This window comes from Gobio gobio (genome assembly GCF_949357685.1).
Source record: "Gobio gobio genome assembly, chromosome: 7".
NCBI classification, from domain to species: Eukaryota; Metazoa; Chordata; class Actinopteri; order Cypriniformes; family Gobionidae; genus Gobio; species Gobio gobio.
The window spans coordinates 30,556,985-30,570,222 of NC_137103.1; the positions used below are offsets into that span (position 1 = coordinate 30,556,985).

The 13,238-nt window shown below is 45.2% G+C and overlaps 1 protein-coding gene across 1 annotated transcript; it reads right to left on the reverse strand.

The window, feature by feature from the left end:
* Positions 1-11,915: 11,915 nt before the first annotated feature.
* On the reverse strand, positions 11,916-12,792 carry LOC307129727 (gamma-crystallin M2-like; the record flags this gene model as incomplete). Its single annotated transcript, XM_079822398.1, has 3 exons — positions 11,916-12,188; positions 12,329-12,571; positions 12,781-12,792. 3 exons carry the CDS (start codon positions 12,790-12,792, stop codon positions 11,916-11,918), a joined length of 528 nt encoding a protein of 175 aa, XP_079678524.1.
* Between the last annotated feature and the right edge of the window lie 446 nt (positions 12,793-13,238).

The following is a 13,238-nucleotide window of genomic DNA, read 5'->3' on the forward strand; positions in this document are numbered from 1 at the left end:
GTAACATTGTCAACGCAGTGCGGCAGCCTGGCAGACCATAGCAGGCTATTCCAGCGTGCTATTGGCTGCTCTGCTGGCAACTGCAGCAGCCTATCGGTGAGCCCGCGTGTCGTGGCGACCAATGAGGGCGCTTCGCGCCCACCTGGCTTCATTTGCCTACAGGTGGGGCGTGGCCACGTGTATATAAGCGGGGCTCACGGACTGTGTATTCGATTTTCTTTTCTTCAGCGAAGCCCTTCGCATCGCTGGATCTGGAACCCGCCGCCGTGATCGTGCAGACGAGCAAGCAGAGGACAGCGCCTGAAGAAGCCGGCAGCATCGCGCCACCTTCAGCCATCTGTGCCTGCTCTGCTATCCGGCAGCCCAAATCCTTTTACGCTCAAGTGTTGTCGCCGCTGCGTCACACTTTCTCAAAAAGAGCCGAGCGTTTGATACAAAATGTCTCGTTCCACCTGCGGCTCGTGTCACGCGCAGCTCAGTTCCGGGGACCGCCATGTGATCTGCGCTCTCTGCCTGGGCCGTGATCATGCCGCCGCCGCACTACTCGCCGGCGGATGCCCGGAGTGCGAGGAACTGATGATGTCGACCCTGCGGGCTCGACTCAATCAGTTCGATGACGACATCCCTCCAGTCCCTGCTAAGCCTCGCAGCGCCGCTCGCAGCGTACTCCGGAGTTCGCAGAGAGAAGCTCGCCGGAACCCTTCCCGCCGGCTTCACTCTCGCCTTCCCCGCCCCCACCCCAGGCCGCCATTTCTGTTGCCGCCTCCGGGGATGAGGCGGATGCGGCCGCGGAACGCGCCGACAGCTGCTCCATCATGGCTTCCGACAGCGAGGACTGGTCTTCCGCGACCTCTTCAGTCCGGGCCTCCGGACGCTCTCGAGTGGGTGAGGACGCGGACCTGTTGCGCCTTCTCACCCGGGCTGTCGAGCAGCTAGGCCTCGAATGGGCCCCGCCCAAGGTGGCAGCGCCGAATCGACTTGACGGATGCTTCCTAAACAGTCGCCGCCGTGCGCCCACCTCCAGGACTGCACCTTTTCTGCCAGAGCTTCACGAGGAGCTCGCGAAGTCCTGGAACGCGCCATTCTCCGCGAGGGTCTCGTCTCAGGCTTCTTCGGCGCTCTCACAAGTTGACAGCGCGGCTGAGAAAGGCTACAATGCTATCCCTCCGGTGGAAGAGGCGGTCGCAGCACACCTTTGCCCGCCTTCTGGTTGGCGCTCAAAGGCTGCCCTCCCGTCTAAGGCCTGCAGAGTGACGTCATCGCTGATCGGCCGTGCTTTCGCTGCCTCCGGTCAAGCGGCATCTGCTCTGCACTCTATGGCCGTGCTGCAAATCCTCCAAGCTAATCTCCTCCGCGACCTGGACGAGAAAAGCTATGACACTGAGTTGGTCACGGATTTGCGAAGCGCGACGGATCTCGCCCTTCGCGCTACCAAGTCCGCAGCACAGGCCCTCGGACGCTCTATGGCCTCCCTCACGGTAGCTGAGCGCCACCTCTGGCTCACGCTCGCGGATATGCGAGAAACAGAGCGCGCGGCCTTTCTAAACGCCCCGCTCTCCCCGTCTGGGCTCTTCGGACCAGCGGTCAAGGGGATCGTCGATCGTTTCTCTGAAGTGCAGAAGACGACTCAGGCTAATGAACCTCTTCCTGCCTCGACGCCCCGGCGCTAGCAATAGCTCCGTTGCTCGCCGTCCTCGTGACCACCCAGCACCGAGCTCCGCGCAGCGCCCAGCGCGGCCCCCTTCGTCTCAGCGAAGACCGAGCGGCCGCCCCAGATCGCGCTCTTCCAGCCGTGGTAAGCCGCCTCCCCCTCGGGGCCCCCGGCCTAGGATCGCGCTGAAGTCCGAGCCTTCTAAGTCCTCCTAGCCAGAGGCGAGAAACGACAGTTAAGTCCCGCCGCGGCCGGACCACCGTCAAAACTCTCTTTCCTGTCAGCCCCCACCACTGTGGCTGCTGCAGATGGATTTCACACAGCCAACGAGCCGGCAAAACTGCCCTCTCGCCTGTCAATAACCGCCGTTTTTACGGCGAACCAGAGAAATCACAAAAGTTGCATTATTTCTGGTTGCACGGCTCACGCCGTAGGTGTTTCAAATGCAGTAAATGTGCCCACTTTTCTGTGTTCACCCCTGCACACAAGCACTATAAACCCCGTGTCTCTCACTCACATAAAGCGGCCACCGGCCGCTCGAGTGCTAGAGTTAGGTCACGTGTCCGCTTGTTTGCGTCCACGCCTAACCACCACACGCGCTGTCACACAGCCACTCTTAACCGGTCATGTTCCACGCGTAAGAGTTGTGCCCGCTCAAACGCACTCACACATTTTCGCGAACATTTTGCCTCAGGCGCTACGCGCCGCGCCACACACCATTTGTTCTCCGCCCAGGGTGGCCGGAGCGATGAGTGTAGGGCCACACACAAGCCACTCCCCGCTCGAAGCGGCAGAGATACAGTGTGTAGGGCGGCCTGCCATCGCGAGCGATCGGCTGGCCCACAGCACAGAGAGCGCGCGCACTGCGCCCGCCCCTCCTATACAGGCCGTCAAACCCGCGAAGCGCGGCGTTTCGAGCCCGGAGGCTGTTCTATCCCGTGTGGCACACGCGAGAGCGTGGGAAGCCATTCCAGGTGTATCAGAATGGGTGCTGAAAACAGTGAAGCACGGCTACACTCTGCAGTTCGCTCGCCGCCCTCTGCGCTTCTGTGCGCGTACGGAGACGAGAGTGAGCGAGGAAGTAGCACATCTACTTCGAGCAGAGATAGCCACGCTGCTGTGCAAAGGGGCTATAGAACCGGTTCCCCATTCTATGAGCGAGTCAGGCTTTTACAGCCGTTATTTTCTCGTGCCAAAAAGGGATGGGTCGCTCAGACCGATTCTGGATCTGAGGCGTCTGAACAAAGCTCTTATGAGAAGATCGTTCAAGATGCTCACGACCAAGCAGATCCTCGCGCATATTCGCCCGAGAGACTGGCTAAACTCCCTAGATTTGAAAGATCCATATTTTCAAATCAAGATAACGCCGCGTCACAGGCCATTCTTACGATTCGCCTTCGACGGCCAGGCTTATCAATACACCGTCCTTCGGTTCGGCCTGTCACTAGCACCCCGTACATTTACGAAGTGCATGGACGCGGCCCTCGCTCCCCTGAGAAGTCGAGGGATGCGAGTATTGAACTATCTGGACGATTGGCTCATCCTGGCGCAGTCAGAGGCCGAGCTCCTCGCCCACAGGGCAATGCTGCTCAGCCATCTGGACAGCCTGGGGCTCACGGTCAATTGGACCAAGAGCTCATTAGTGCCCACGCAATCAACCTCATTTCTGGGTTTGAATCTGGACACTGTGGCAATGTCAGCCCGCCTGTCACCCCAACGCGCGCGCCAAGTTCGGCGCATGGCTGCGTACTTCCGGCCGGGCAAAATCGCACCTCTCAAGCTCTTTCAGAGGATGATGGGACGTATGGCCTCAGCTGCAGCTGTGCTCCAGCTGGGCTTAATGCGCATGCGCCCGCTGCAATGCTGGTTAAACGCCCGAGTGCCTCACAGAGCCTGGGCGTCCGGAGGCTTCAGGATCAGAGTGACTCAGGGCTGCGTTTCAGCCCTAGAGCCCTGGTTAGTAGCCGACTGGTACCAGCGGGGAGTGACGATGGGAGCCATCTCACACCGCAAGGTCATCTCGACGGACACCTCCACCTCGGGTTGGGGCGCCGTTTTCGAGGGCAGATCGGCCTCGGGCCTCTGGTCGAGCGGAGAAAAGCTCCTACACATAAACTGTTTGGAGATGATAGCGGTAGAGAACGCGCTCAAGCAGTTTCTCCCGCTTATACGAGGACACCACGTGTTGGTCCGGTCGGACAATACCACAGTGGTGTCCTACGTGAACCTGCAGGGCGGTGTCAGGTCCAGGTGTCTGGGCAATCTGACAGAACGCCTGCTCGTGTGGGCACACAGCTCGCTGCGCTCGCTGAGAGCTGTGCACGTACCGGGCCACCTCAATGTGGGCCCGGACAAGCTGTCCAGGGGCCTCATTCTCCCAGGAGAATGGTCCCTGCACCCTCAGACAGTCCAGCTGGTATGGCGCCTAGTTGAAAGATATTCTGGGTGCTGAGTTCTTCCAAATAAAGGAGCTTATTAATTTATTTACAGGCTTAAAAAATTCTTTATTAAGGTAGCAGGGTAGTGATTGAAATAAAAAGCTGAGCCGTGGGAGTATATTCATTTTTATCACGTTAATTCTTCCAAGAAGAGAGATAGGAAGCAGGTTCCAGTGTTCCAGATCTTCCTTAATCTTTTTAAGTAGTGGGGGGTAATTTAGGTGGAATAAATCTTTGAGCTTGGGATACATTCACCCCAAGGTATTTCAATCCATTCTGAGCCCAAGTAAAAGGTGAAATGTTCTTTAACTTACTGGAAACTGACATATTCAGAGAAAAGGCATTAGACTTGGTTAAATTAATCCTATATCCTGATAACTTCCCAAATTTATTTATTAAGTCGAGCACTATTGGGACTATAAAGTATATTTATAATGCAATGCTAATCGACGTAGCATTAATTACAGTATAGAATACAAAATAATATACCGTCTTCCTCATTCTGTCATAAGCCACATCAGATCCCAAATGGAAGTTATTTCAAACACTTTTACAGCTTGGAGTAAAAACATTTAATGTTTTGCACATTTTGCTTCTATAATTGTTCTTGAATTTTGCTGTTAAAACAACTATACAAACTTTGTAAAAGTTAATATCTTAATTTTAAATTCAGAATTTTTCCCAACCCTGGTCTTTATTTTCTATACCTGTGTCAGAGGGCTGCCCTTGAGGCAGTCTTGTTTACTTGAATGTGTTCAAGTTTTAGAAGTCATGTCAGCATTGATTCAAAGTTAATCACAGAATTGATTTAAAGGTCCCATGGCATGGCATTTTTCTATTATTTTATAATGTTTCCTAAGGTGTACTTATATTGTTAGTATGATTTTTACATCAAAAAAAGTCATAATTTAGAAATAAAATGCATTTTTTCTATACTGTTATTACCCCTCTGTCTGAATGCCCTGTTTCAAGGGGCATGTCTGCTGTGAGACTTCAGTGAAAACGGCCACTGTTGTGATTGGCTGACATCTTTGCATTTGAAATGAGTGTTAGATTATGTTGCGGAGGGGCCGTGGTTTAGCGAGGCACTGCACGCACTGCAGGAGAGAGAGAGACTGTCTGGGCACTCGTCAACCAGAGACGGAGAGCTGGAGGAAGTTTTATTGTAATTTACTGAGTTGTTGAGAGCGATGTGCTGTTAGCGAGCTTATGTTGTTTGTATCTGAGAGTTCTGAATAAACAGTCCCAGTCACGTCGACTCTGTCTTCTTCCACCTTATTCTACGAACTTTGTAACACATGTAATGTACCATTACAGCTGTCGAGATGAACAAATCGTCAAAGTGTGGATTATAGCATTATTTTTAGATCTTTTCTCATCACATGAACGGCTCCATAGACAGTCTGTTGATCGCGTGAATGCAGTGATCTTGTCATTGCAACGCGTTTTCTCTCACAAAATGCTTTCACCACAACTAACAGCAAACACGATGTCGATATGAATACAGTAAGAGCTTCGCTGTGCTGCATAACAGCGTCATTCCTTATAACGGCAGTTTGGGCAAGTGTGCAGTAGGGGTGTGTACGAATATTTGATTATTCGAATATTCGATCTGTAATTAATATTCGAAAAATAAAAATCCTATTCGAATTTTACTAAATTGCTTTGCTGGCCGTAAATGCAGTAAATCCATGATAAATCCCACTAAAACTCGCAGTTGTAACTAAATCCACTGGGTGGCGCTGTGGAGCGTGTTTATAAGTTAAGTGTATTTGATCACAATGTCGTCGTCTGCGTCGCAATGTTTGGAATTACTTAGATGAACATTGAAAAGGATCTTACAAAATGGAGTTACTTTTGATAAGATGAATTAATGAAACTGAGTCTGAGAAATCACATCAAATCCAAACACCAGTCGAATGAGGACAGCTCTCCATCACTGCATTCACGAGTGCAGTTAAGCACAGATGTTCACAGAGTGAAAGCGAGATAACTTATATGATAGCAAAATGATCTTGAGACAAATGCTTCCTTTAAGTTTTGTCGAGGGTTTAAGAAAAGAAAACCCAAAGCGCTGTTAGAAACTTCACTTAACACCGTTATCTGTGTCTCTGCAACGTCTGTCAGCGGGGCTTGTTTTCTTACCTGAGAATATCGTCATCCACACAATATTATTGTTTTTCCTCAACATTATAATGTGAAACAATATAAACACAATAACCATATTCTGAGTCGAGTGTATATGTACGTTCTGCACGATAACTGGCTCGCTATATATTAATAATAATATTATATATTATAATATTAGTGTTTTTTTTTTTGCTTGTGCTGCTTGAGCTTATAATGCTTTTGTTCTTTATGCCTATATTTTTTTGTTTACACATATTGTTCAATGTTTTGAACTGAATGAAAACCTTAAGATATAACGTAAGCTTGTTGTGTATATTACCTAATCATAAGTTTGTTCAGAAATGATGACGACAACTTGATGAATAAAAAAAATATCTTTCTCATTTTCTCAAAATAATGTCATTTAAATAAACAAATATTTGAATATTAGTTTTTTTATGAGCCCAAATATTCGAATCCAATATTTTGGAAAAATACCCATACTTAGTGTGCAGATACACTCGCGACGTGTGATTGACAGATCCGAACATTATAAAGAGTGTTCTTTGATCGTTCTCTGTAGTTGAATCACTTATAACGGGTTTGTTTCATGCTACTAACAGAAACGATCGTTTTAGTCACTGGCTTGATTCACTGATGCATTACGCTTAGGGCATCAAAACGGCGATCATTAAACAATCTTGAAAGAAAGTCTGAGTGAACTTGAATGATTAGCTACACATCAGAAATCACTGATCACAGATCAGGCATTAATGAACACTGTTACTCACTGTTTGTCGCGGTGCTGTCGAATCCATATCGTAAAGTCTATTTGTAAAGCCTGTGCTGACATAAACTGAATCCATTTTCTCCGAATGCTCTGGGCAGGCAAACAGAGGAAGGGGAGGTAACTTTTCCTGGTATGACGACATACAGGGAAGATTCCAGATCGGCTCGTCTGAGCTGTCATTTTCTCAAAGGCAGAGAAAGACAGCCAGAACTCGGTTTGCACCCATCAAAATTTCTAGCCACTTGGGGACCATATACAGGCTAGGGGAACTCATATTAATGTTAAACCACGATTTCACTATTCTAACTTTAGCTAGCGTGTAATGTTGCTGCTTGAGCATAAACAACATCTGCAAAGTTACAATGTTCAAAGTGTAAAGCAAAGGGAGATATTTGCTTTTAAAGAAATCAGTTTCTAAGGACTACAGCAAACGGCCAGCAGGCGACTACAGACATTCCTCCAGGGTTGGTGACATCAACAGGCTCAATATTTACATAAACCCCTCCTCCGAGAATATTAAATAAGGGGGGGTGAGGCCATTTTGTATCGCGGCGCTGTTGTGGTATAGTTAGGCTGGAGTGGTGTTTCCGCGATGCCAAGGAAACGCTGTTATTTTCATCCGGATTGCAGGTCTGGGGTACTTGCTTTGTTCAGCCTTCCTTGTGGGATGGGGGTGCGTTGCAGAGCGTTTAACATACAGCATGTTATATGCACGTGTGTTTGAGACGGAGGGAAACAGGCGCGCGCTGGGCTCCTGCAGCACATCTCACGGAGGAAAACTTCCACCATCTTCGCGAGTTCAATTCCGGATTTGAACAACGTCAGCTGCGTAAGACAAACACTGCCAGTGCGTGGATGCACGACGCGCACGCTGCACATTTCACGGAGGAAAACTTCCACCATCTTCGCGAGTTCAATGCAGGATATGCACCACGGCTTGTCCTGAAAGCTGGATTTACAAACAGAAGCTGTTTACGGGCCACAACCTGTAAGTCTGATTTATATTTCATCGATGTGTTTTCCTGTAATAGGTTGTAGCAAGGAAGTAAACAGATGACAACGTTATTCTGCAAACCAGTCTGTTAAATGCTCATTCATACTTAACGTTATCCGACGAACACCTAACGTTACAAACACTAACGTTAAAATCTCAACAGCGAACTTGGAATTAGTGTAAATGATTCTTTGATTAGAGCTTTTATGTATTGTTTATCTACAGGCATGCTAAACATGGTTCTGTGTGTGATTTGGCTAACTTACTAGTAAAGCCAGTGTTTAGTGTTCGTTTTGGGTTAGTTCTTGCGACAGATATTTGGCTATAATCGTTCTAAAAATACAAAAGTAAAAGTGCCATTCAGTAGCGATCACTATAGATCCGCAGTCTTTACTCTTGAGGACTGAACAGGTTCTGCTCGATCATCTTCACCAAAATGTTCTGGGTCTGATTCGGGCTCAGATTGGTATGGTTTTATTGACGCCACTGTTTCTAATACTGACCAAAGCACAGTCTACCGGTATAGGTAAGGGGCGTGACGTTTCCGACATACGTGCACTAGGTGGTTAGCGAATCACAACACACTGGGCCAGCTAACCAATCTGAGCCCATTGCGTATTTTTGAGAGACTGGCTTCATACAACCTGGAAAGCATCAGACCGATTTACAAGGAGGGACAGAGCAGTGTAGAATAAAGGTCAAATATATGAAAAATAATGATTTTATTTTCAAACGAAGCATGAACACATGTTACAGTGCACCCCACAAACACAATCAAGCCTTCAAAAGAATGTGTTTTACCACCCCTTTAAAAAACCTCATAAAGTGAAAATGTCATGCCATGGGACCTTTAAGAAATATTCTTCAGCTGGGTCCAACTAATATGCCTTGCTTGATCATACAAGCCATTAGTCACACATTTGTGTTCAAATAAATCTGGAAGACATTTTCCTCTTTAATAATATTCTTTGTTTTATGTTATTTGCAAGTTTATATTGAAAGATTCTGGAATCTACCGCCACTTCAATATAATTATGTATATATATCCTACTTAAATTCATAATCAAAGCCTCAATAAATATTCATCCTCCTATACATTTACATTTACATTTAGTCATTTAGCAGACGCTTTTATCCAAAGCAACTTACAAATGATAATTATTATGATTTGAATGATTCTTTCCAGTTATGATTTTGATTAATCAATAGGACCCATAATTGTTTCTTCCTTTATATTTTCTAAAGTTTGTATTTGGTCTCTGAGTGGTGATTGAGGGTCTGTCCTGGTGGTGTGTGATGTTTCGCAAAAACACTTGATTTCAGAACATGTTGTCGTGTGTTTGGATTTTGGAGGCATCACAGACCTCTAACTCGACAGGAATGCAGTAACAGGCATTGCTCATTTAGCCTGGCTTCCAGAAATGAAATACGGATTTGTCTTTCATTTTATTTTATTTTAATTTTATATTTCCTCTTACTGAAACTCTTAAGAATCAAGATGAATATGGTCTGTACTATTGTCTGTCTCACTCACTGAGAGAAAAGCACATGCAGTGTTTTTCCTGGGTCAAAAATGGTCTTCGGTGGTGGCTGACAGACATTGTCATCCATACACACGCACAGTAAAAAAGTACCCTACCCACGTGATCTGCAAGCGCAATGCTGACAATACATTTTAAAGGTCCTGTTCTTCATGATCCCATTTTTCAAACTTTAGTTAGTGTGTAATGTTGCTGTTAGAGCATATATAATACCTGTAAAATTATAAAGCTCAAAGTTCAATGCCAAGCGAGATATTTTATTTAACAGAAGTTCCCTTTCAAAGCCTACAGCGAACGGCCGGTTTGGACTACATCCCTGTACATCCTGCTTTAATGATGTCAGTAGAACAGTTTGTTGACTAACCTCCGCCCACAAGAATACGCAAAAAAGGGGGCGTGGTCTTGTTGCTCTCCCTCGTGGAGAAGAGGAAGTGTTGCGTTCGGTTGCGTTTGTCGCCATGTCGTCCAGACGCTGTTATTTTCATCCCAGAGTCAAATCACCTTTGTTTGGCCTTCAGGGGCTGTAGTTTGAGCATGTTCATCTCCCCATTATGGTAAGAGGCGTGACCTTTCCGGGCAACGTGCGCTAAGCTGCTGTCGAATCACAACACGGGAACCGCTGGCACAATCAGAACTCGTTACGTGTTTCTGAAGGAGGGACTTCATAGAACAGGGAAATCTTTCAAGCCGTTTTGAGGACAGTGAAAACAGCGGTATACAGATAAGTAAATTGTGTGAAAAATACTGTTTTTTTTTTTACACGTGAAACATGAACACATGTTATATTGCATACTGTAAACACAATCTAAGCTTAAAAAAAACAGGAAAAACGGGACCTTTAAATAAATTCAAAGAAAGTTTGTAATTTTTGCTTATCTTATTTTGATACCTTATTTTAACACTATTTACAGATAATTGTTTTGGTATATAATCATATCAATATTAAAAAGTAGTATTAAAAAAAATGAACAAATAAGCATAATTTTCTGCCATATACAATTTAATAAAATTATCAGCTAGCTAATAACAACTTTGTTCTTGGTTCACCTCACTCCAGTCTAAACTAAATGATTTATTGGCTATTTATTTTACTACACATTTTGAACATAAATAAGCTGAAAGACTGTGGATAATTAAAACTTACTCTTACACCCACTCTTGCTAAATTGGCATCTCCTCCTTCCTCTTGTGTTCTCATTTCAGATGTGTTCAGAGTAAATGATTAAACTGATTCGTGAGTTCAGTGTTGGACAGATTAGTTGTTCTAACCAGTCGTTAAAATGACTCGGTTCAAAGGAATCATTAGGTCGCGAATCGGACATTAGCAGACGCGTTGTGTGCGAATGCCGTCTGTTAGAACATCGCAAAAGATTTGTCAACACACAGAAAACACTTCATAACCGGATAGGATTTGTTTCCCGTTTATTGAAAGTATGGTTTATGTCAGCTGGTCAGAGAAGTCAACATTTTTTGAGCGCAATTCACACCCAGCGGTAACTAAAGGAAAACATTGTCTGATAGCGCCACGTGCAACATGGATTCTGTCTTCCGACATTTTGATTAACGTAATATGTGAAATACTAGAAAGCTAAGAATACTTATTTTGAAGACCGAGAGCGTGCGAGCGGGGGAGGAGCTCTCTGATCGTTCTCTCTGTCACTCAGTTAACGCAAGCGCAGCAGTCATCTACTACATCAATCATAAATCACAATAACTGATCAAATAAGGCTTTGGCGAGACACAAATTTGTTTTGGCGGCCGCCAAAAAATGTTCAATGTAGGAAAAACCCTGACATGTTATCAGTACGTTTTGGAAAACTTTCTCTGGTTTAGACCAGAGCTCAACCAACTCCAACCTTGGAGAGAATGTTTATCTGTGTATGTGCGCAGTATTCTGTGTTACTGATCAGTATTGGATGTGGAATACGGGCATCCTAAGAGACGGTTGGACTTGTTGTTCTGGGCAAGCTGGCGCCTGCCAGCGTCAACTAGTGATATATGGACACGTAAATCTGATTAACTGACAATGTGTGGAAATTTACCAAGACTGTCCATTTTCTCTGAGCCAATCAGAATAATCCACATGGCAGTAATGACGTGGTTAGACCTTGAAAACAGTATAACTGTTCAGAAATTGTATGTACGATAGGTGAGGCGGGTAGGCTGGTAGAGGGAGACTACGAACTCCTTGTGAGACTTGAAGCTGGCTGAAACTGCAAACTATTCTTCAGTACATTTTTCTTTAATTAATTACACTCCTGACTCTTGGTCTTCATTTTTCACTACTGGTCCTGGGTCCTTAGCTGTTACCCCAACAGTTTTGACATTAAAGATTGTTCAAAACACAATGTTTAGTGTTGAATAGAAGTTATTTTATTGAAACATTTGAACACTAGTACCAGGATTCCATGATACGCTTCATGCTCATGAATCTCATGCCACCCATATTGCTGAAGCTCCTGTACTCTCCAGGCCTGAAGTACCACATCTTGCCTCTGTAGTTGGGCTGCTCATACATGAGCCAGTGGCCGTCCATCACATGACAGGACTGGCAGTGAGACATGCGGTAACGGTCCATGGTGCTTTCACAGTCATCCATCATCTCGTGCATCTGACCCATGAAGTTCTCCCTCTCGTAGATCCTCATTTTATAGGAGCCTTTGTACTGTAGTGAATAAGTTGTTAGTCGGTAGTTTAGATTCATTCGTTTTTATGAATTGGCATTCTGAAAGTATTGTGCAAGTATGCTTTTTGGGCAAAGGGATTTAAAAAGATTTTTTACATATGCAAATTGTTCATGCTCACCATTGGAATCATACGGCAAGATCTGATGCAGTCGCTCATGCCAAACATAGACATGTAGTCAGCATATTCACCCCTCCTGAAGAAATACTGATTTCCCATGTAGTTGGGACGATCATACATCATCCAGCATCCACTCTCTATTCTGCAAGAGTGACAACGGCTCAGGTAGGAGGAGAAGTCACCACAGTCGCTCATGCACTCATAAGAGCGACCCTGGAAGTTCCTGTCCTCGTAGAAAGTGACCTGGAACAAACAAAAATTTTTATTTTAAAAACTTTACTATTTATAAATACTATATTAAACGTCACCCAACACAATTGACTCTTCAAAACCAATTAGTTGTATTTAAGTTGCAGTGTTTCTCTATATCAATCAGAGCTGAGATACCATTATAAATCAGAAAAGCAAATAAATCACGTTTTAGTAAGATGTAGAGAATTATTAAGGCTTACCTTTCCGTGCATGATTGTGGTTGTGGTTATTCCAAACTTGCTACTGTAATGACAGCCCGCGGCCTTATTTATCCTATATGGACTCCCAAAGAATTTGTATTCCTTTTGTTTAAAAGGGCCTTAGTCAGCTGCATGGTGTAGTGAGTGGTACAGTTTGCTTCTACAGACCTGAAAGGGTTATTATTTCAAGCCTTGTGGTGTAGAATATTAGAAATTTCTGCTTGTAAAGCAATTCCAATGACAATAAAGCATTTTAAACAGCCATAATGAAGCTCAAACCAAATATGCTTGTGTAACCTGGGCTTGTGGAGGAAGGTAACAAACACATTTTTTTTTAATTAAGTTTAATTTTGATGTAAACTACAGTAACTGTTGTTTGCTTTTAAAACATTCTTTCATTGATTTCACATTAAACTTTTGGTAAACTTATCTACTTATTCTCACTGACAGACCCCCCC